The sequence below is a fragment of the Takifugu rubripes genome, chromosome 22 (assembly GCF_901000725.2).
Source record: "Takifugu rubripes chromosome 22, fTakRub1.2, whole genome shotgun sequence".
NCBI classification, from domain to species: Eukaryota; Metazoa; Chordata; class Actinopteri; order Tetraodontiformes; family Tetraodontidae; genus Takifugu; species Takifugu rubripes.
This window is the reverse complement of record NC_042306.1, coordinates 7782672-7806314: the sequence shown is the minus strand read 5'-3', so window position 1 is coordinate 7806314 and position 23643 is coordinate 7782672. Positions and strand designations below refer to the sequence as shown.

Sequence of the window (23643 nt, the reverse complement as noted above, 5' to 3'; positions counted from 1 at the left end):
CTGCAGTACAAATGCTGAACCATTTACAACCAGCTGGAATATTTCCAAAACATTAGCAGCACACTATGTAACCAAACATGGCTGTAAGGCTGGAGATTTCATTTGATTTGAATCAAAGGACTGTCAGGATCATAAAAACATAAAAGAACATGGATGTGATCTATGCCCCTTTCAGGTGCATGAGAGCTCACGGGAACTCATCTGTGATCAAATTAAAGATGTCAACTATACATTTTCTGGTAAGTTAAATACTTACAGACATGTTTGCCCTCATGCTGCAGCCTGATTGGATAAAGGACAGTTTGTGGGTGGGGCTATAATCCCTTGTTGAACATGCACCGGAACCTGGGTGGTCTGGGAAATGATTCTAATCTCACGTGTATGAGATTCAATATCTTCATGACATTTCTACCACTGTCATTCTTTATAGGCCAGGCCCAGAGTAGGTGTAGACGTGTGGGTGAGGATAGGGCGGGGCAAGGTAGGGGGAGGAGTCGGGCTGGGACGGGCAAACATCTGCCTGTTAGGGTGACTGGGGTGGTTGGGATGGATGGGCTGGATTGGGTTTTCTTGAAAGCTTCTCAGGGTCTCATGGAAACGGTTGCTGCTCTCGCTGTCGATACGGTTGCCATCCTGGCTGTTGCCGAGGTCTGCCGTATGTTCGGGGACGTGAACAACATGTGAGCCACTCTTCCTCCTGAGGGTAGACTCGCGGCTAGATGAAGCAACCGACTGGCAATCTGAGCCACCGTCACTGCTGGCAGCCATACCCCCCTCGACTGGGGTTACCCTAATGGTGGTAATAGCCTGAGGATGAGGGTGGAAGGGTGGGGCAAAGCTGACAGAAGGGGGTAATGGCATACCGGAATTAGATGAAATGGGATTAAAGTTAACATGACTATTATTATAGTGGGGGTTATTAGGTAGATTGGCATTTAGGTTGGGATGCTGGAAGATATTACTGGGATGTAAGGGGTGCAGAGGGTGAACAACATGTGGATGGTTTGTGTAGACAACTCCTCCTCCCCCAACATCCCCCCCCCCATCACTTTCTGTTTCTGTGTTGGTAACGCTCCTCCGTCCGTCCAGAGACGCTCCGTCCCTCAGCGAATCGCAGCTATCAGTGTGTCTGTTCAGGTCATTCAGGGCAAAGGTCGACTGTCTGAGGGAGGCTCGTTGTTCTGCAGGTTTCCATCGCCAGGAGCCACTTCCATCTGTGCTGGGAGGTTTCACCACAGGCTTGTGTGATTTTGACTCTGGGTGGGCTTCAACTCGGACTATACTTCCTGATCTTTCCAAACCCCCTCCTAAAAGTCCAAACATACAAATATTAACCTCAGAGCAGTTCAGAATCTGAACATGGATGAAGCAACAGAACACAACCCCCCCCCCAGACAAGCCCAAATCCCCAATGGATGGTCCTGTGCTCACGGCCATACCCACAGAGCTACAAGGTGAGGATTCAGCTGACACAAGATAAAATTCTACAATGACAGATTATCACATTATGTTTTATAAACTCTACTCTTATTTGCTCATTGGCTCAGAGTGAATTTAATATTTTGTTTGCCTTGAAGATCCCTCAGCGATTATCTAGTGTTACACTTTAGCAGCAGTACACACCTCCACCCACTGCTCCAGTGGTGGAGGCCGGAGGTGATGGGTCCTGGTCCGTCAGGGCTCGATAACGAATGGAACCACCGTCCTCTGAGCGAGGGGAGTAAAGCAAGCCCTGTTGTTTGGATAAAGTTATCACCTGAAATAGGAAGCAGAGACTGAAATGAGTTGTTTTTGTAGGTGGACCATTGACTAACTGTCTACAGACTGAGTAACCCTCATTTATTTTTCTGCCTGAGTGAACTGTTTAATCTAGGATAACATGTCCAAAGCATGACTCTTAAATGTTTGTTTTCATGCATCTTTTACATGCACTTAGTGTAGAGAGAGAATGGAAAGCAAAAATGATTTTTTTCGTGCAGACATCGCCTATTCTAGAAGGAGTAGAAGTCGTCAATTACCAAGTTTGTCGTAGCTGATATCAATCATGAGCAATCAGGTCAGATTCCTCCATTTCTCTTACAATCAGCCTCACATTAGATCATCTTTCATCACATCAGCTGATGCAGTTAAGGAGAATTTAATTCAAGCATGGAAGCCTCATCCAGCACACGGATATCAGCAGACTGAGCATAAGTAAGGAGGTCACAACGTGCACTCTGTCAGGTTTCTACATACAAACAGCCTTGGAGGCAGGTAAAACAGAGTGACTAACCTGCATGAGACGAGGCTGTCCTCCAGCACTGAGCGGCCTGCAGGGGATGGTGGTTTTCTCAGCTGCTCTCAGCCACTTCTCTCTCACTGACCCACCACCATCCATAATACTGTCCTCTGACTCACTTTCCTGATCCCTGCTGTTGAGGTTTTCCTCCTCTGGAATGTGAACCAGTTGGGAAGAGCCAGGTCGGGATTGGATGGACACTCTGGCCCCACTGGGCATTCCAGTACTGCCATTAAGGGCCAAGTGGTTGTGGTTTCCCATAGGAATAGAGCTAGCTGCTAGTTTCATGTACTGAGCAGGAATATGGGCCTCCGCACGCAGCTCTGCCTCCTGACCAATGAGGGTGGGTAGGTGTGTAATGCCACGAAACTCTGCCTCTAGGCCCATAGCAGAAGGTTCAGAGGAGCATCGGAACTCCATGTTCCTCTGAGGAGACGAGGAACAGGCTGGCCTTATTCCATCCATCACCTGCAGAGACAGCTTCCTGTTGTCATTCTTATTCTTCCACTGGCTAAGCAGCTGTTTGGACCGGGTGGAGTCCATGGAGGTGTGGATGGAAGCGTGGCGCCGTGGAATCCGTCCCTCTTCAAATGAAGAGCCTCCATGGGACCTTAAAACATCAAAGATTTCATTTATTTACAGATTTACAACAACACACTGATTCAGTGTGGAAACAAGTCTTTCACAGTTTCTTTGAGTATTTCTGGATGTGATTAAATAAAAAGGACTGATGTATTATCAGGCTTCTTTTTCATGCCACCTGTGCGTTCGCCATATTGACAAAAACAGTATAAGACAAAAACGACTAAAGCCCCAACCAATATTTCTGTCTGTTGATTCTTTCATCTCAGTAATGTGTTTATAATTCAGGATGTCAGAACATTTAGAATGTTGATATGACATCTAGGAGATCTCCTATTAGGGGTGTAATGATAAGAAAATTTCATATCACAGTTAGTTTGACCAAAATGATCACAGTTATCATTATTATCATGGTATTGTTGAAATGTGCTCAAAATGTTCAAAATTTTCTTATATACAGAGTAAAATAATTTAATAATATTTTTTTTATCTTCATGCTTTTTCTGTTTAAACTAATGAAACAGGTCTATTTTGCTTTTTTGGTTTGTTTAAAGCAGAAATAATCACATCTTATTGGTTTAAATGTGTGTTTAACGTCTCTGGTGTTTACGTTTTGAGTCTGTCACTATGTAATGGACAATACATTTTTTTTAAAAACTTGAATCAAACAAAGAACAAAAGCCATCCCCAAACTATGCAATGACAAAACCCGTGAAAAATTTCAAAATGGAGATGACGTCACTTATGGGATGGGTGAATTAAGACATTCGGGCCGATCAAAAAAATTGTATAAAATGCAAATTATCAGTCAATTATTTTGTTATGCAGCCAATACGATTGACGAAAAGCCTTGTGCTACTGCTTCTCCAGTAAATGGGTTTTAATGATAATTACCATACATTCTGAAAGTAATACTAATGTCAGGAACGTCATATTTACCTTGGCAGTGTGCTGCTACTGAAGGTTGCCATGCCGTCATGATTGCCCAGAGGACTGGATGGAGTTATGACCTCCACCTCTGCGCTGGCTCTCTTTAGATTCGACAGAGATGGCTCTCGGTAAGAGGCACTCCTCATCAGGATGGGCTCTGGCCGGTTAGGAGACAAGGTGTGAGAAGAAGACCTTGTGATGATGGGCTCCGGTTTGTTTGGTGCCAGAGTGTGGTGAGCTGAGATGGAGAGAGTGGTTAGACAGAACCCACCATGGATCTACTTTCACTTCACTCATGGAACAATGTGAGCATATTTATGAGTGAATTATCTTAAGCTAATATATAATATATGTTAAGAGATTTTTAGATTTCATCTGAAGGCTCGGTTGGAAGATGAGGCATTGATGAAGCACATCTTAATTTAGATAAGACTAATAAACACTGAGGAAAGTGTTGGTTTATACGTTCATTTGTAAGTGTGATTACTTGTGTACTTTTCAAACAGAAGGTCAAGATTTACCTTGATGACTGTTGCTAATTGCTGACTGGCTGACATTGGGGAGGGAGGAAAGAGGGGGCTCTCTCAGAATGGGGGGAATTGGAAGACTTCTGGACCGGTCCTCACTTGGCTGGAAATTTCCCACTGCATACACACCCTGCATAGGGAAAGATACAAACCCTCATGTGATTAGAATGTCAGGTCCAAAATGTTTATGCGCTGTCTCACAGATACTCTTACAGGAACATGTTACACAACACTCATCATCCATCTTTTCTGCTATGTTGGATTGAGTGTTGGCGAGTCTTCAGCGTCCACGAAAGATTCGCACTTATACGTATTATTATGTGACAAGTGTGTCCTTGTCAGAAGACGTTTTCAAATCAATTACTCTTTAAAAGTTTTCAGGAAATGGTGTTTTGCAGTTTTGGCTGATGCAACATTTCTTCCCACAGAGGAACAAAAGTGTGGAGGGCTGGAACGGCATGTGTGTCTGCTCCAGTTTGTCAGAGAGCTGGAGAGTTCTACCCGAGTGTGTGGGCTGGAGGGTGAGAGAGTCACAGCTCCAGCATCAAATATATCCCATGAATATCCTCCTTCCAGCTCTAGCTACACTGATCCATCCGTCCATCCATCCATCCATCCATCCATCCATCCATCCATCCATCCATCCATCCATTTTGCATTTATTACTTTATGCATTTATCCATCCATCATCTTTTCATCCATCTATCCATGATGCATCCATCTGTTAATCTCTGTATTTATCCATCCAGCCATACCCAACATCCATCGATCCATACATGCGCCCATCCAACCATCACTGCTTTATCCATCCCTGCATCAATCCATCTATACTTCTGGATATCCATCCATCCAGCATCCATCCTTGCATCCATCCACCCAGTGTTTGGGCTCTAGGGTGACAAAAATACCCATCATCCATCCAACATCCATCCATCCAACCATCAATCCATCCATCCATCCATCCATCCAATGATCATTCACTCATCCCTGAATTGATCTATTCATCATCCATGCATGCATCCATCCATCACTGCATCGATCCACCCAGTGTATGGGCTGGAGAGTGAGAAAGTAACAGCTCCCGTATCAAATATATCTCATTAATATCCTTCCCCCAGCTCCAACTACACTGAAGGCAGCACAATTCTCATCATCCATCCACTAATCCATCCATCACTGCTGAACATCCACCATAACCATATTAGTGTGGAGTGTGTTTTTGATATGTATGCCCCAACATGCACCTAGATGATGTGTTAATCAGTGATATACAGCCAGCCTGACCATATACATGTATGGCATATGCTGACATTATGTCCTTCATTTTGTAAGTCTGTGAAAGGTTATTCACTGATAATAATCTGTGTGATGTTACCAGATAAATGGCGATGGCAGCACCCAGTATCCATCCACAGTAGACGTCGACAGGATGATTCCTGAACTGGATGATCCTAGTTAACCCAGCCAGAATGGCCAGCATGACAAAGGTGAACACCAACAGAGGCTTCAGCAGCTTGGCTGAGTCTGTCAGCACCGTGTTAAAGTACATCTGTAACACATAGTTTTACATCACCTTACACTTGATTTAACTACATTTACCTTTCATCAATATTTATACAGCACAACTACTACAGATGTTTCGAAGGTAAGATTTGGAGTCAGTATCTACTTACTGAGATGTAGACAGCAGCAAAAGCAGACAGAGTTGCATGCTGGGAGGGGAAAGACTTCCTGGAAAGACAGAATGAAAGACCATCTTGCCATCTCTATATAGAAATATGAATATATATATATATATATTTATATAAGAATATGAATATATATATACATATATATGGTGATATATATATATATATATATTATAATATAAATTAGAATTTCAGTTTGCATTGAAATAATACTGGTGGATGGAAGGTTAAAGCTCTTCTTGCTGCCTTTCCAGGTGCCTGCGTGAAAGGGTTAGAGCAGACGTGCAAAGGGAAGCAGAATAACAACTTTCCATCCACCGTATGGTCAGTGAAGGTCTGAAGTTTCTGCCACACCAAATGAAAGGACAGAAAAAAGAATGTTGCTTGTGTCAGTGACAATCATTAGACACTAAAAGATGCAGTTGAATATTAATTGGTAACATGACTTTTAAAGAAACTTGAACATGAGTTTATGTATGCGTATGATTTGTGTGTGTGTGTGTGTGTGTAGCAGGTGTTTAATAAATGCGTAAATTCATGAGCATAAAGGACATAGGAAGGCCACTGACTCAGAATGCCATTACAAAATAGTACATCCAGAATAATTCACAAGCTGTGGCTGACTACTAAAAACTGGAGCAGTATCTTTGCCACTAAAGACAACCTTTGATTTGTTTTATTACAATTTCTAAGGTTTAGGCCCATCCACACATTTGTATTAACTAAGAAATGGGAATCATATGCATAACACTGAGTGACAGGCTGAAGAACACAGACAGAACACAGAAAATGTTACGTTAAGTTTTCGGAGCAGAGCTGTTGACAGTTAGTTCAGACATGGGAAAAAGCAGATGGAGGAGCAACAAAGAGAGGGACAGCAAGAGAATAGAAAAACAATAGAGTAGAAAATAAAGCTGTTGATTATGCTGTCTGTCTTCTCTTTGTATGAAAGATGAGTCAATTTTATGAAGAAACTGGTGCTGAAAGAGTTAATATATTTTGTGTCAGTGTCTCCTCCATTTCTAAAGTATCACACGATGTTCAGTCCCCACATCAGCTCATTTCCTTACTGATTGAGTGCTGGTCTTCACACTGGTAACCATAACAACGGTTTTGGCCTGTATTTGTTAAGAAAATTACAGCCTGGCTAAACATGCAAGTGTGTGCTATAAATAAATAAATAAATAAATAAATAAATAAATAAATCTCCATCCTATGGTCTTCTGGTAAACGCCCACTCACACGTCCTCTGACACACTCACTTCACTCCCACGCTGCCTAGCTGCAGGGCTTTACCTTCCAGCAGTGATCAGACTGCTGTCTTGTCCAGAGCAGATGTCCTCCAAAATAAAGGCCTCGTCACAGGTGGACAAGTTAATGTGGGTCAGATTGGGCTTGCAAACATCCAGCCAGTAGGGAGTATGTTGACCAGTGGTCAGCTGGAGGATGTCAGTTATGAGAGCCGTCACACACAGACCAAAGATATGGACACCTGTGAGAAAAAACATCATTAACATCAGCAGCACGGAGAACCTGTGACCAGCTGAAAGACTGGATGGATCTATTACCTATAAAGCGAACCGCCCTGCGAATGTAGGAGTTGAAATTACAGCCAGCAGCATTGATGTTGGCCTCGGTCTGTGTACTTGAGGACCTCCTGGAGAGGTAGCAGTAAAGAATAGCCTCCCCAATCAGAATCTGTGCACACAAGACCAAAGCAGTGTAACTCCTGGAAATGCAGCTTTATTTATCTTCATGCGGTAGGTCTGTGTGCCTCAATGACCAGCTTTGAGACAAATGCTGACAGGTGAAGCCCAACAGAATCAAAGAGATTCTTTTGGACTTCCAAAGTCAAACATGAAAGTTGATGGTTCACTCACAGTGGCAGTGGGAGCAGCAAATGCCAGGCTGAAGAGCAGAGGCAGTGGGCAGACTTCCTGTCTGGGCAGGATGAAGGGCAGAGACAGGCTGCGGTCATTACAGCTGTACCCAGAATGCACTGGCTGGAAAATATCAGTAAGTTCCAGGAAGTATAGACTGACAACAGAGGAGGCCAGGATAGGGAGCTGCAGAGGAGGCACAGAAGAAGAGCTTTGTAACTGCACCAACACTGTAAAGTAGGTCAGAACTGGTGGTTATATACCCGTGAAAAAGCCAAATAGCAGTTTAATTGACAACACTCAGACAGCACAGCACGTGTAGTGTATTAGAGGTATTACTTTTATCTACAAATTAAATTCTTACTTGCAACTTTCTGGAATAACAAGCTTTAAATTTAAATGTGTCGCTCATTTGCTTCTTTATAGCAGATTAATGTCGAGCTTATAGTTCAAAGTAGAAACGGTGAATAGGAAAAGCTTCTGTTCAGCATCCTGATGACATTTTCACTTCAACACCACTGATTTCAGTAATGGGAGTTGCCTAAATGAGGCCGTCTGTGGGGTCACATGCTGATCTGTAGTTCACGTCCCTGCTGCTCAGAAGAGCAGAAGCTGATTTTTCTCCAGCAGCACCCACATTTTCTCCCCGTGGGAGCTACTGTTTGTAAAGACCAGCCAAGACAGTGGCCTCTTCTCTGTTTTCCACACATGAAACTTCTCCTGTGAGGTTTAAACAAATCACAAATCGAATTGAAGAGGAAATATATGTTGGCCCTTTAAATCAGCAAGAAACATGCCAATATCAATCCATATGTTTCCCACATCACATCATAACATGGTCATTAGAGGTCAAGGCCTTAATGCAGCCTGGTGAACGAGTGACACCAGGACCCATTATGGGATGAAAACAATGTGGAGGAGGCAGTGTGATATTTTGAGGCAATATTTTGGTGGAAAATGTTTGGTCCTGCCAGCCAAGTGGATGCTATCAAAACACCATTGCAGTCCATGTTCAACCTTTCATGGAAACAAAATTTCCTGATGGCCATTGGCCTCTCAGCAGGATAATGCTCACAGACTCAAAGCTGAAATGGTTCAGGAATGTTTGAGGTGCTCAACAATGAGTTTGAGGTGTTGACTTGGCCTCCAAATTATCCAGATCTCCATCCAATCAACCATCTGTGGAGTCCCCTCCACATAATTTACAGGACTCAAAGGATCTGCTGCTAACATGTTGGTGCTAGATATCATAGCACACTGTTCAGCGTTCATGACTCAGAACAGCCCTGAGGGGCAGGGGGACCAAAGTATTAGGCAGGTAGTCACAATTATGGAAGATAAGTATGTATACGTGCCAGCCAGGATTCTTTGAGCTTTGAGAACTATTCTACTTCAAGATTTATACGTAATGTACAGATCATGTGGTTGTTTAAGTTCTATTTTTTCTGTTAGTATGATGAAATAAATATATATCCACATTCAACTCATCACTATAAATACTTAATAGAAAGAAATTAGGAACTTTTCAGTTCTATTGTATCGTTGAGAAAAAAACAACAGATTTAAAAAGATTATTTTAAAACAAACTTGCAATGAACATGTATCCCAGCATGACAGGGAACAATTCAAACGTTTCAAAATAAAGTATGTCTCCAGTCGTTCATGTAATATATCATGAATGTAATTCCATATGATTAACTCATTCCATATAAGGGTAATTATTTCAATTTTTATTAATTTTAGTTGTAGTGTGTTACAGTGGAATTTGCAGACACAATATTCACATATATTTTTGATATAAACCAACATTTAAGAAGTCTTTTACTGTGAAAACTGGTTCAGTGTCCCCTGGTTACCTGTACATTGCACATTTTCACTGTTTCACTCTCATTGTTTAAATCACTTAATCAGTAATTCAACTCTTGTACATTCGGATATAGTTAAATAAACCTGATCTAACACTTGAGTGATGCATAGTTTTTCCCGTGATTGTTCCTGTAGTTATTCCAGAGGAAAACTGATAAAGTGACTGAAGTGTAGGAGGCGGTTTTGCTGTAGCTTCATAGGATCTGCCAATAGTAGCTGCAGTAAAAGAGCTTCCTGCTCACCCACCTACGAGACTTTCACAACTCTACAACTCTTAAAACTTTATTCATGAAAAAGTAAATGTTAACTAACAAATGCACATGTTATGTGTGCCTCGAGATGGTAAAGGTGTTTAAACCTGATCTAAAACAGATGTGCATTATCTTTCTATACATGATTATTACACTCCAATGTGTTATTAGACCTCCAGTTTAATACCTGTCCCAACTAAAACACATTTTGGAGAGCAGTGTGAGAACATAAAAAGTTTCTGAGCTACAACTGAACTGTCCACTTTACTGTATGAAGGGCAGATATGACAGTGTCCAAGCACTGAAGCTCACAGCTGTAATGACACCAGAGCTTAAAGAACAACTGTACAGCTGCTAATGTGTTTAACGATGTATAGTGGGAGGCTGTTACAAAATGGTCAGCTTAGATCAAAGGTGTAATGCTCCCTCTGGGCTCTTCTCTATATGGCACTGATGAAGGGACTATGGGAAAATCCATAGCAGAGCAAAACCAACCAAGACCTCAGCATTCGCTGGGCAAACAGAAGAAATGAGACTGCAGAGATGCTTTTCTCTGCTTAAAGTCTGAGGCCATTCTACCCCTGAACACAGATATAAAAATACACTCCATTCAGAAGGCCATGTTGCCTAGCAGCCAGTTAGTGGGTAGGATGGTGTGACAGTGTGTGAGATAGAAAATACAGTTGATGAGAGATGTTCTCTTTCCTTGAGCCCTTGTCAGGACTGGGTTAACCTGGCACGCTTTTGGTGATTTATAAAACTGCCTGCTGTAGCTTACTATCATGACTAAATCTTTACATTAAGATATTATTTCTGCATAAAAACGCAAACTCCTCCTGTAAATATGTATTCTTGTATCCATATGTAATAGATTGAGACATATGTGTAAAATAACTCAAAATGTATTTCTATTTGTCATGTCACCTCGCAAGAGTAAAAGTCCTCTCCTCAAACGGAACTTAGTTTTTGGTGTACCCCTGCATTCCTTTCCACGGGTGAACTGCATGCATATATGTACCCTGACCCTGCCTGAAAGCTTCTACTTTTCATTCATGCTCTTTGGGAGAGGTCAGCATTTTTTGGGGGAGGGGGGTTCCACTTTATTCTGTGTTTTGCTGGGGTGAATTTAAGAATTCATTAACCTGTGCTCTTTGTTCTTTTAATTCATTCTCTGTAGGCGAGGAGAAAGAATAAAAACTGAGTGACAACTTTTTCTTGAAACAACACAGAGGAGTAAGACCGGTCACACATATTCTGTAAAACCAAAATGTGATCATAAATCTGTCAGACAGCTTAACGCACAGTAAAGAGATTCTTTGTAGTGTAAACAAAAAAGTCATGGTTCATTAAATTAGGCTGGCCAGTCTGCTAAATCCAGCAGTTTCTCACTTCAAAATAAGGTGATCTTGTGGTCACAAAGTAGTGGACTCTCGCTGAGCTAAACAATAACAGTGAAGCTAACAACCTTCCCAGGAGCCAAAATGGAGACTGTCAGCATTAAACTAGAATCACAAATATTTCATGTTTCAGTAGTTACTGTCGTCCAACACGCACACACACACACACTCACGTGCACGCACGCATGCGCGCGCACACTCGGAACCTGACAACTTTAACCTACTTTGCTGTTTTCTGCAGGACTCGACTGCTTCTTGGTCTCTGATGGATTTTAATAAATTTTGATATTTTCTGCAGAAATGCCTCATGAATTGACAGTACCTTTAAGTCAATCAATCAATCTTTATTCATATAGCGTCTGTTACAGTCAAAATTGTTTCTAGGTGCTTTACAGAATCCCAGGGCCTGACCCCCAACAAGCAACAGTGGCAAGGAAAAACTCCCCTTTAACAGGAAGAAACCTTGGGCAGGACCAGGCTCATGTAGGGGGACTCTCCTGCTGGTGGCCGGCTGGGTAGAAAGAGAGGAAAAGGGGGGAGGACAGGTAGAGGAGAGAATAGACAAAAGCTCATGGAAATACATTAATTATAACAAACTGCTGGTATAGGAGTTGAGTGGGTCAGCAGGGTCAGAGGTCAGTAGGACAGCATACAATTGAGTGTAACCTACATCTTAGATGGTGTTGACTGATTTTACCAACTTCACTAGTTGCCTGTTTTAATGTGTTTTCAATACAATAGGTCGATGTGAATGATGCTAAAGACACAACTGCTCTTCCAGGTTCAAGACAAACCTCAAACTGTAGTTGACATCATCACATCATCTGCAAAAACAAGCACATTGCTGACACAAATATACATAAATAAGCTGGTGGGACCTTCATTTCTCCTGAAGCTCATTTGCATTAAAAAAAATTGCACATGAAAATGCAACGTAGAAGAGGTGCTCCTCCCGACCTTTGAGGGAGCATCTCTTGTCATTCGCTCATCAGCTGAGGAACCTGGACCACTTTTTTTCAAACTAACAGTCAGGATTTCTCCTCCCTCATCAACAGATCTGGCATCCAGCCTACAACCGATGACAGGTTGTCAAGGACTTTCACTGAGAAGTTCCTGTGACACATGGCTACCTGTGACAGAATCTTGTACTTATCTGCATTCTCTATCTTCAACCACCTTCTGTCACACAAAAACACACACACACCACTTACTGTTGTCACAACAAAAAATATGATGCTGTGATACTAATTTTCAAAAACCTTAGAATCCAACTATGACAATGCTATTAAATGACCTCCATGCATGTAAAACAAAATTGATGATAGTAATAATAAAGTGCACGTTGTTGAGCTAAGCAGTTGCAGTTTGGGTGTGCATGAACTGCAACTGCAGCAGCATCAGCGTGGGCTTTAGTCCTGGGGCCAGGAACAATTACTCTGAGAGAACCGGTGGAAGAGTCATCTGACAGGGACCATTCACTTAATAATACTGATGATTAAATGAGTATTATCTCTCCTGTAGGCAGATGAATTTGTTCTCATGGTTGTTGCCATTTACAGTCATGCACAGTCTTTGACTGAAGGTGCATCAACCATAAAGAACTGGTGATTATTTGACATTGTGATTTATAAATCTGACAACAATCCTTTATACAGACGATCTGTGCTATCCTCTAGAGACAGTAGTGTCATTGGCTGCTCTTCAGCATCAATTCTGGGGCCAAATACCTTCCTGTAGCGTGTAATCGCACCAAGATCTAGAACTTCTTCCATTTCAATACTCAAAGCCTTATTAGATGAACCTGATGGCTTTATTTTCCCTGAGACATGTTCATGTGAAACAAGAAAACCAACCAGACAGCAACAAAACCAGTTACTGCAGCTGCAAGACAGAATGAAGTATAGATAGATAGATAGATAGATAGATAGATAGATAGATAGATAGATAGATAGATAGATAGATAGATAGATAGATAGATAGATAGATAGATAGATAGATAGATAGATAGATAGATTTAATTTCACCTCTACAAAGTAAAAACATGGTAGCAGAGTGACGCTGTCCTTGGTGTCATTCCCGCCTTTGAGTCGCTCCTTGGCACGATTCATCACGAGCAGCCGGTGGTCTCTCCCGTTGCCGGGAGACAGAGAACTGTACTTAATTCCGGTCGTAATTTTGGCAAAATTTGGACCGTTCCCCCCACCTCTCACGTCCTTAAAGGGGGACCTCCATCTTCCAGCCGGATGGAGCGGAGGTGTCGACAGCGGTGCGTTCTGTCGGTGGTCCCCCAAAAACGCCTGTCTGGGCTTCAGGGGGCTGTGCCAGTGCGGGGCTGGTGCGGGGCTTCCAGGATCAGCTCGACTCAAGTGCCGCCATATAAATGAAGGCTAAATGTGTGCGACTGCGGGCTGTGTGAATCACCCCCATTCAGCCCCAGGCACTTCAATGATGCTCCTTCGCTTCTCAGCGCTGCTCTGGTGCGGCAGGTGTTTGTCACCAAGTTAGCCAACATACGCGATTACGTATCCGGTCAAGACTTTCAAAATAAACCAGGTCAAATTCTCCTCAGCGCTCTTAAAAAAATCACCCGGTAACCGCGTGGATATTTTTAAGTAACCGTGCTATTTGCATTTTCACGTGAGAAATGCCTTAATTTCGATTAGCGAGTGCAATTATACCAGGAAAGTGAGCATCCGCCAGCCTGGTATATTAGAGGTAATTTGGCCAACTTGACACACAACAGAGACGGCAGTCTGTAGCAGAGATGACAAAACTTCACGACGTCTCACTCTGCCCTTACTTTGCAGATATCACCACCAAGCCAATTACCTAACCTCTCTTTGAACCCACTTTGATTGTTGTCGATTACAATAATTCACTGCCATTTACAGTATTTTAACTTAAACCTCAGGATTCTGTGTGCTTATGTTCTTTATTACGCATTGCTCACCTTTAAGGTCTCTTACCTTGAGTACAGTAAATAAAAATACAAGTCCATGGTTTGAAATTGATAAATGGTTAATTTTTTCTTCTTAGTGATGGTCAAAATGAATATAGTGTTGAAGTTGTACCTGTAAATGAAAGTCATTCAAGTGGTGCACAAATCGGATTTTGCAATCAGAACTCAACACATTTGATGAAGAGAAACTGCCTCTCACTCTCAGCTGAGATCTGTTTTACACATCCTGATTTCATGTCACTGTTTTCAGTAGAATGTTGAAATAGCCAACCAAAAAAACAACAATCTTTCAACAATCTTTCCAAACAACAATCAGATAAAATAAGAATCACGATTTCAAGACGATGAAAGAAGATCCCGAAGTGACCAATCTGCATTACGGAAGGCAGAAAATCCATTGCCATGAGCAATTTTCGACCTAATGCCCTGTTGTTCAGGCCAGACTGAGGAAGACAATCAGAAATGTTGGCACGATGTGACCATAAAGGTTTCATATCTGTCTGTTAATCATCCATTAAATACATAAATTGTAGCGTCTGGATCTCAGCTGCAGAGTGATTCAGCTTCTCCATACACAACCTTGGGAGGAAAGCCAAAATCCACTGATGGCTGTGCTAAAAACCCATTTTCTGCATGGAGCTGCTGCTCTTATTTTGTGATGGTATGTGGGACGTGCAGCCCCGAGGATACACAGGCGAAAAACTCTAGGCCATTTTGTTGCCTTCAGCTACTTACTGCAATATGTTTCCAGTGTGCTAAAAGACTGCTGCCCTGCCAATTAGCTTATCTTTTTTTTTGTTTTTCAGAGATGGACACTTAAAAATGGTATTTGTTAAATATGTCAATTTGAGGAACATAATTATCAACTATGGTAACATAAGTCTACATACTTTATGTGTCCATAAAAGCAAAGAAATAAATGAGAAATCCCCTCATGAATTGTTATTAATTTCATTCAACTTTTGTTCGTCAGAAATTAGCATAGCTGAATAATTGTAGTTATTACAATACATGTAACTAGTAAAGGCCAAAATTATGTTAATCAAAGAACAGTGAATGCCAAATTTGCACCAATGTAAAATAGTTGTACTTAATTCATTTTTACAATATCCTGTGTTTGAATGACTGAGAATGCTGGTTACAGGCATCAGATCTGATCAACAGATAAAAGATTCACATAAAAACAACAGTCTGAACAAAGACTGTAAAACAACAGAGAACCCACTAACACTTTACTTATTATTCTCTGAGCAATATTTAGCATAGTTGGAAAATAATATTTAAAGAATTATTTGAAATAACAACTGACAATGTCACATTAATTCACTGTTTACTTGTTGATTTTTTGAGCTCTTTTAAATAATTCTGCAGGTTGGTCTGGAATCTGTAGAAGAGCATTACCTGATAGATAATGCCTTTCTTTTTTCTGCAGCCTTAAATTACAGCTAATATTGTCAAGGCACTATTTTTAAAATTCTTAACACTTTCATTTATAGGCTGTTATTGTGAGAATATGATGAGAAATATTAAAGATGATGCCATCAGATGATGCCAAAGATGTTTAATGGATGAATTTTTAGTAACCAAAAAATATTGTGAAAAATTGATTAAACACACACTTCCTTATCTTGTCCTTGGGTTTTAGATTATTTAAAACATGTCCCATCAGGATGACGTGCCAGGCTCACTCATTGGAGGTTACGTCCTTCCAGAAGAAGAAGAAGAAGAAAGGAGAGTGCAGACTGACCTGTGGTCTGATCCTCATGATGGCTTCATGGCGATGTTACTGTTACCAACCTCTGAGCTGCTTCAGCTGTTTTTCCTCTCTACCCTGTCAGTTATAGGTTCTGTTCTGGGTCAGTCCAATAGGGGATCCCTCTCTCTCTCTCACCCTCTCTGTCATCTCTCTATTTTACATGTCCTGGCTTTTTCTCTTTTTCCTGAAATTGAAGTTCTTTCCTGCCAGAGTCTATTCAAGCAGTCAACACACCCTCATGCCCAGCTCAGCTCACCTGTTCAAACACTCGGAACCCGAGAGATGAGAACCTCCCCAATCTACTCTAATCTATTTGCCAGCGCAGTTGATTTTTGCTTCGTCCTCATATCAATATCCTTAATATTTATTTGATTTTTATTGATACATTTATTTGAATCACAAACTTTAGGTGCCGTTTTAGAAACCTGAAAATGACTGAGCCATCTATCAAAATATTGTTTATCAAACAGAATTTAAGAGGACTATGTATGTATAGCTATGAAAATGCAAAACCTTTTAATTTAATCTAATTTAAATAAAAAATGTAGTCCCATATTTTCACTTGGTATATCAAAATACTGTGGAAATGTGTGTCAGCTTTCTATAGCTGACACACTGTAAGTTTTCACTCGGACTGTTCATTTATTTTACTATTTTAAAATAGTATAGAGTGAGAAAGATTTTGTTTTACGTTAATTTTCCTTCTGTACTGGAGGCAGTGATCTTGGTTATACTGTGAGATTATACACATCGACAGTAGGTGGCGATATAGACAACGCGAGTTCAGACCAGCCACATTAGCCTTAGTAGTAGAAGAAGAAGGATAACAACTTTGGTTAGCAGTTAGCCTCGGTTAGCCCAGGTAGTGAATCAAAACAGCAGATTTTTAGTGATTTGTTTTTTTAAACACCTCGATACGTAGCTCACATAGCATCACATAACCTCCATATTTATTTCCAGAATAAATATGGAGAAAGAGTTCAGTCGGTGGAAGAAGCAATGTTTGAAGAAGCTGGATCTAAGTAAGAAGGGAAGCGTTGATGAAGATATCAGCCATTTGGTTTCTCTGATCAACAGCCGGGAGAGGTTCTTCACCACCAGCTCCTGCTCCGGCAGAATCATCCTCATAGACCGGGTGAGAGGTTCTGCTAGTGCTAACATGCTACCAAATCGATGTGAATTGAGCCTCCAATCTCATCTGTCATAAGCGTATAACAGTTATATTGAGTATGTTCGGAGTATTTAAATGAGGTGAAATAATGCTTTCTTGCCATCGCTACCGCCAAAAAATTATTTTTTCTGTTGTTCTTCTACAGGTTTCAGGTATTAGTGACATCCAGAAACAGAATTGTCACTGGCTGTTTGTCTCACACCAGAAATGTAAACCTGATGACTTAGTAAGGCGCAACAGGCAACTACATATATACTACGTATATTTTAAATCAATGTTGCTTTAAGTGGGGTGTCCTTGGTCTGTTCTTCAGATATCAGCTCTGGAGCGCTCCAATGGTGATGCAGTGTTCAAGTTTGAGCCATTTGTCCTCCATGTTCAGTGCAGACAGTTGGATGATGCACAGATGATGGTGAGAATTACACGTCTTCTGTATGCACTTGTGAAACTAATATTTTAATTTATATGCATCTAAATAGCTCCAGTTATTCACCCCTTTCCGCTTGCTATTACTGGCTTGTGAATAAAGGTCCATTATCCTCCCCCTGTGTAATGTAGTTAAACCTGCTTTGATTTGATTGACATCATTTGGGATTCCCCACCTTAGAATCTTGTTTTTTTCTCAGTGCTTGTTTACACACATACAAAATATCTAAGTAAATGTTGTACAGTGGTCTTCCATCATCATTTTTACTAAGTGTTTATTAAACTTTTGGAGTGATTTGGAACTGGTGTCTCCATTGAATTATGTGAATAAACATATTTTTTCTCAGTGAAATATTGCAATTATTGCATTAAATACTAACAACATTATCTTGCCTCTTTAGCACTCAGTGGCCATCAATGCAGGCTTCAGGAACTCTGGTCTTACTGTTGGCAAGTTAGGAAAAATAATGATGGTAGGTTTTCAAACATCACAAGTACAAAAAAAAAGTTTTATTATGTATTAGCAATCTCTAAAGCACATTCACCCACTTCTTCTCATAATTTTATTGTATTCTTCAAAAGAAGACTCTATATGTACCCAGTGTTGCCCTCTTGTGGCAACTTGGCTCTCTGAGGCATCTTTATTGAAAGAAGATGATGAGTGTTGCATCGAGATTTCCCTTTGGTCTTGTATAGAGGGACCTTTGCTTGAACATTAACAGTTTTGTTTGTTAAATCTACACAGATATTCTCTTATCACTTCTTCCTTATTTGTCCCTCCAGGCAGTCCGTAGCACTCATGTTCTGGAAGTTCCTCTCAGCCACAATGGAAAAGTCTTGGTTGAACAAGAATACATCCATTTCCTGACTGAGCTGGCCAATCAGAAAATGGAGGAGAATCTTAGACGGATCCAGAGGTTGGTATAAGGCTGTCTGTGATTTAAACTAGGTTTGGCCTTCAGGCGCTACATAAAAGGTTATTTCAAAAATAGAGACAAACTCAACTCTAGGACATCACATAATTATTATTTTTGGTTTTTTTTTAGGTTCTATGATAATCTCCAGTCAGCTTTACTTACCCAGAATTTCCCAAAACCACAAATAAAAGACCCTCCCATTTCAGAGGATCTACAGGTCTCCCCTCATGACCTGGAGGCTGAAAATGGACAAAGAAATAACCCAACACTTGTCTATCAAAGAAGACGGAAACAGGGGAAAAAAACCCTCGACAACAGTTGCTACGGTGACAGTTCCAGCAGCATTCCAGAGCTGGAAGACTGTTTACACCTTTTCACATGATGATGTGAGTTTGCTGATATACTCACTTCGTCGCTGCCTAGAGAATGGCCAGCACCACTACTCTAACTGCAGAGATGGACGGATTTTAACGTCAAGACAGATTTTAACGTCATGCTCTCAGAGTACTTGAATTATGTATATTTTGTCATTGAGATGTTGGACTTCTTAATTTTTGTAAGTTATTACAACGGTAAGAGAATGTTGGACATTTTGTAGGCCTTGTCTTGAGGTCATGTTGCAGCACAAGTTTTTGTTCTACATCCCCAGACCGCAGAACCTACAAGTAAAGTGATCAGATATTTTGCTGCCAGAGATCTGAATATATTAATTGATCAATTTACATGTTGTAAGAGTTACAGTATTTTCAGGAGTGTGAAAATATGTGAGCTGCCTCTGGACATTTATGTTTGCATGTCTTTTTTTAAATCAGCTATACTGCTGCCAGCCACCAGAGGGCTAACCCTGATAGTTTGGTCTCACGATCATGTTGTCCAACTGTAGCTACACTCTTATGTTTCTCAACAAAAACACATTTATTCCACTACAGGCTGCTTGTCCTTCAGTCAGTTATCCCCACCCTGCTTTGACCCACTAAACCAATCTGAAAACTGGATTCTCTTGAGTCCACCAGCTCAGCTCGCAGGTCTGCGTTCTTCAGGCTGCAGCAGCTCTTTAGAGATTGTTCAGTCAAATAGAATGAATTCACCGAATCACTGCATTCAGATGATTCAGGAAACTCACATGAGCGGAAAGACAAGAGTTCCCTCACAGAATCAGAAAAAAAACGGTGAAGAATGAGTTTCTGAAAGGCGGGTCGTCATCGTCTCCGGCTGTATCCGGCTCCCTGGAAATATTCCGACTACTGACAGAAACTAGGACTGGCTTAAACTGCACGATTCATCATGGTGAAGCAACCTGGAAATCATCAACGCTGGCTTTGAAGGAGCTGCTGCGCTTGGATCCCTCGTCACCGTGGAAACAGTGTTCAGATAGTTGCGGTCCACCATGCTGTATTTCCAGGTGGTGATTTTAGCTGCTGTCGTCATGCTGGCTTACTACTGCGAGTTCACTGACACCTTCAGTCCGGCAGAACAGGGCTTCATCTGCAGAGACCCAGCCTTAACCAAACCGGACCCTGGACCGGAGCAGGACGGCCGCATACAGCCAGTAATACTCTACTCTGTGGTGGGTGGACTGCCTGTTGTTCTGGTGAGCACAACTTCAATCAAATTTAAACTGCATCATTCAGTATTCCGCAGTTTCACCTTTTTTACACGATAGCAGAAGTAAGGGAAAAGTTCTTTTTTAAGTCGGAGAAGCTTCCTTCCTGGTCTAGACTGACGGATGCCCTCTTTCACTGACGCACAAGTGTCTGAAACATGTAAAAATGAAAACTAGAAAGCATATTTAAAGATGATATAAGGATGGAAAATGATATACATCTATCTCTAAGTCTGAATGTGCATCAACAACCTGGAACCTAAATATTCCCTCTGTGTACATCTCAGTTCTTTTTGGATTATCACAATATTTGAAAAGGGAAATAGTGTGACCGCTATTGTTACTAATTCTATTTGCAGATTTCGGGTGTGGAAATAATCATCTTCCTCCTTCACCACAACTCAAACTTGTATGATACAGAGAATGTTGTCATGATGGGTGACTGCTGCTATGTGAACCCAATGGTGCGACGCACCTTCCAATTCCTTGGTAATCCTTATAATTGTCCTTAAAATTAAGCATGTGTTAAGTGGTCAAAATGAATACAGTTCAAGTATTGAAAATTGAAAAGAGCTAGATTTTGAATGCGTAACCCATCAGTTGTGTCTCTGTAGGTGTTTATGTATTCGGTCTGTTTGTGACGGACATCTTCGTCAACGCTGGTCAGCTCATTACAGGAAGTCTGGCTCCTCATTTCCTGTCTGTTTGCCGGCCCAATTACACTGCCCTTGGCTGCCAGGGTGCAGCACAGTTTGTCAGCCAAACAGATGCTTGCACTGGTGACCCCGATGACATCATGAGGGCCAGAAAGACGTTCCCTTCCAAAGAGGCAGCGCTGAGCCTCTACACTGCAGTTTACCTGGCTGTGAGTCCCTGACAAACACCATGCTCAACTGTCTGTTCAGGAGCACTAACAGAAAATTACTGTCCTTTTTCAGATGTACATCATGTCCTGTGTTGGTTCCCAAGCAGGGTGCCTGACTGGGCCTGTCCTCAGCCTCTCACTGGTGTCTCTGGCCTTGCTTATAGGCATTAACAGAGTGGCAGAGTATCGAAACCACTGGACTGATGTCATCGCCGGGCAGGCCATCGGAGGAGCTATTGCTGTCTTTCTGGTCAGAGAGATCAGACTGGTTATACTGGGACAGAGAAGATGGGTTCTGATCAGGAAATCACAGCCAAACACAATAGTGCAGCAATGTCCTCCATCACTATAGAGGACTTTTATAATGGACTGATCTGCTGCTGGACATACATACACAATGCTGTAGCGTGGATGAAGTTGAATGTTTTGTGTAAAAGCTGGGTCAGACAGACAGTAACACCACGATGCAGCTCTGAGCCCTCCAGCAAAACAAAATCCATTTAAACGAGAGAAGCACTCTGTTCTGCTTCACTCCCCTGCTGCAGCTCTCTCTCTGTTGCTTTGTTCAAAAATGCTGTTTCCGTGTTATACTGCAGGACTTTGTAACGTAACGTTCCTCCCTTCCTTCCTTCCTTCCTTCCTTCCTTCCTTCCTTCCTTCCTTCCTTCCTTCCTTCCTTCCTTCCTTCCTTCCTTCCTTCCTTCCTTCCTGCCAGGTGGTGTTTGTAGTGCAGTATTTCAGGAAGTACCATGTGCTTTCGCACAGTCCCTCTGATGCAGAAACTGCTGACACTGATGAGCCTACTCGAAGTAAAGCTGCCATGCAAACCAGCGACAAACACGCTGTTGCACAGGTTAGACATTAAGACACATAGCTCTCAGTTTCATTACATTCACACTGAGCCATATTGTATATTAAAACCAGTATGATTGTATCATAAATACTGATGTATTTTCATTCAACCATGGTGCTAATTAAATGTGCTTTTTTTGTCCTGTAGAGTCCAGGATCCTTTTCAGAAGTCACATGACTATGACGCCTTCCACCCAAAATTGATGGGTTAATGGAAGCCTTTTTGTACCCTTGTCATGCTTCATATTTTAAATTGGTATCTTATTTAATTTTCGAGCTTATTTCTTTCTTCCTTTATATGAGTAGAACTACAGAGACCGTGTGTGTGAGGGTACATATGTGTGCACTCAACATTTTCTGTTGAAGTTCATTAATATTGTATTGTATAATTTAAACTGTGATAACGGTAGATAAGTATGTTGTGTAGTTTAACTGTAATGTGAATAATATTGTGGCATGATGTCAACAGTAAATACTCCTGTTTTTCTTCACAACCTGGAAAATCCAAGAACATCCAGAGTGAACACATCACATTTGTGTATCAGTAATATTATCAGTAATGTTTATCTTTATTTGCACGGTTTTTGCTTTAATTTGCTTAAAGGTATAAAGGTTTCGACATTGCTGACTTTGAGTGAAACAGCAAAGATTCATGCATTAGTTTTAGCTTTCAAAAATGTCAAGGTCTTATCCCAAATTTAAATACATCACTAGAATATTAAATGAGTGATTTGTATATTACAAGGTGGTAAATCAATTACCGGTACTGAAATTACTGACTGATTTTATTTTTTTTCCGGTATGTTTAAACCAGACTATCAACAGCTAAGAACATTGCTACCGAGAAACACAGAGGAGATTTTTTTGGTTTGGAAAATACACTGTTCTGTATTCTTTCAAGCTCACAGGCCAGTAAAGAGATTATTTTATATTACTCTGTATTTTTCAATTTATTAAAGTGAAAATAATGCTTGTGTGCATTATAGTGTGTTTTCTTTTATTTAGCAACGATTCTGAGTGTTTTTGTTAATATGCCTTGGAGTATAATTACTATTAAAATAATGATTTTAGCATCTGATTTAACTAGTTGTTATTCAAGGACATGGAAGGGAAGATCTGGTGACATCTGGTGGTGAGAATATAACCTCCAAATTTCAATGTACAGTGTCTTCAACTCACAATAATATACCATATTGCCATTTTCAAAAGTGCATCTACCAGTTTATTTAGTTGTTCGATGTACTGTATATAGAAATGAACATTGGGTTTCGAATCTAGCTGGCTATAGTTATTGTCAATAATAAATATGATAAGGCAGTTGTGGCTATTACAGGTTTTATGCACATTAATTATTTTTTCCTGCATTGGAAATGCATGAGAAAAGTGCTGCTGTGTCAGCAAAGTGTCTTTAAGAGGCGTCTTGAGTGTGGATTGCAGCTCAGGATTTAATTCGGATTCCCAATGGTAACGCTTAACCACGAAAGAGTCGGCTTTATGAACCTTCCACTCCTGACGAACAAACAGGTTTGCCACAAATTAAGGAAATGGAGGTTCAAAATGTTTCCGTGAAATAACTTTAGGAATATGCTTCTTTAAAAAAACAAAAACAAAAAAAAACTCCTCTAATAAGCCAATGATGTCACTATACCTACACATACTGGCGTACCGAACAGATATTTCTGTCTCACTTAATGA

At 41.0% G+C, this 23643-nt stretch overlaps 3 protein-coding genes across 4 annotated transcripts; 2 read left to right on the top strand and 1 right to left on the bottom strand.

Moving 5' to 3' along the window:
• Window positions 1–417: 417 nt before the first annotated feature.
• On the bottom strand, window positions 418–16237 carry plppr4a (phospholipid phosphatase related 4a). Its single transcript, XM_029831133.1, has 12 exons — window positions 16106–16237; window positions 7886–8071; window positions 7574–7703; window positions 7302–7497; window positions 5991–6048; window positions 5693–5866; window positions 4312–4447; window positions 3800–4028; window positions 2273–2888; window positions 1624–1756; window positions 1094–1307; window positions 418–838 (listed from the first exon to the last, which is right to left on the bottom strand). Exons 1-12 carry the CDS (start codon window positions 16121–16123, stop codon window positions 418–420), a joined length of 2511 nt encoding a protein of 836 aa, XP_029686993.1. The 5' UTR covers window positions 16124–16237.
• Window positions 16238–16881: 644 nt separating this feature from the next.
• Window positions 16882–19408, top strand: tyw3 (tRNA-yW synthesizing protein 3 homolog (S. cerevisiae)). Its single transcript, XM_011619791.2, has 7 exons — window positions 16882–16976; window positions 17075–17249; window positions 17431–17511; window positions 17599–17697; window positions 18113–18184; window positions 18495–18628; window positions 18758–19408. Exons 2-7 carry the CDS (start codon window positions 17082–17084, stop codon window positions 19008–19010), a joined length of 807 nt encoding a protein of 268 aa, XP_011618093.1. The 5' UTR covers window positions 16882–16976; window positions 17075–17081; the 3' UTR covers window positions 19011–19408.
• Window positions 19409–19559: 151 nt separating this feature from the next.
• Window positions 19560–22931, top strand: LOC101073565 (phospholipid phosphatase-related protein type 5-like). Of its 2 annotated transcripts, XM_029831448.1 has the most exons (7): window positions 19560–20030; window positions 20106–20219; window positions 20591–20720; window positions 20846–21096; window positions 21170–21346; window positions 21812–21949; window positions 22097–22931. In XM_029831448.1, exons 1-7 carry the CDS (start codon window positions 20016–20018, stop codon window positions 22124–22126), a joined length of 855 nt encoding a protein of 284 aa, XP_029687308.1. In that variant the 5' UTR covers window positions 19560–20015; the 3' UTR covers window positions 22127–22931. The 2 variants fall into 2 exon arrangements, with proteins under 2 accessions (XP_029687308.1, XP_029687307.1); XM_029831447.1 differs by having other exon boundaries at window positions 19560–20219.
• The last annotated feature ends 712 nt before the right edge of the window (window positions 22932–23643 follow it).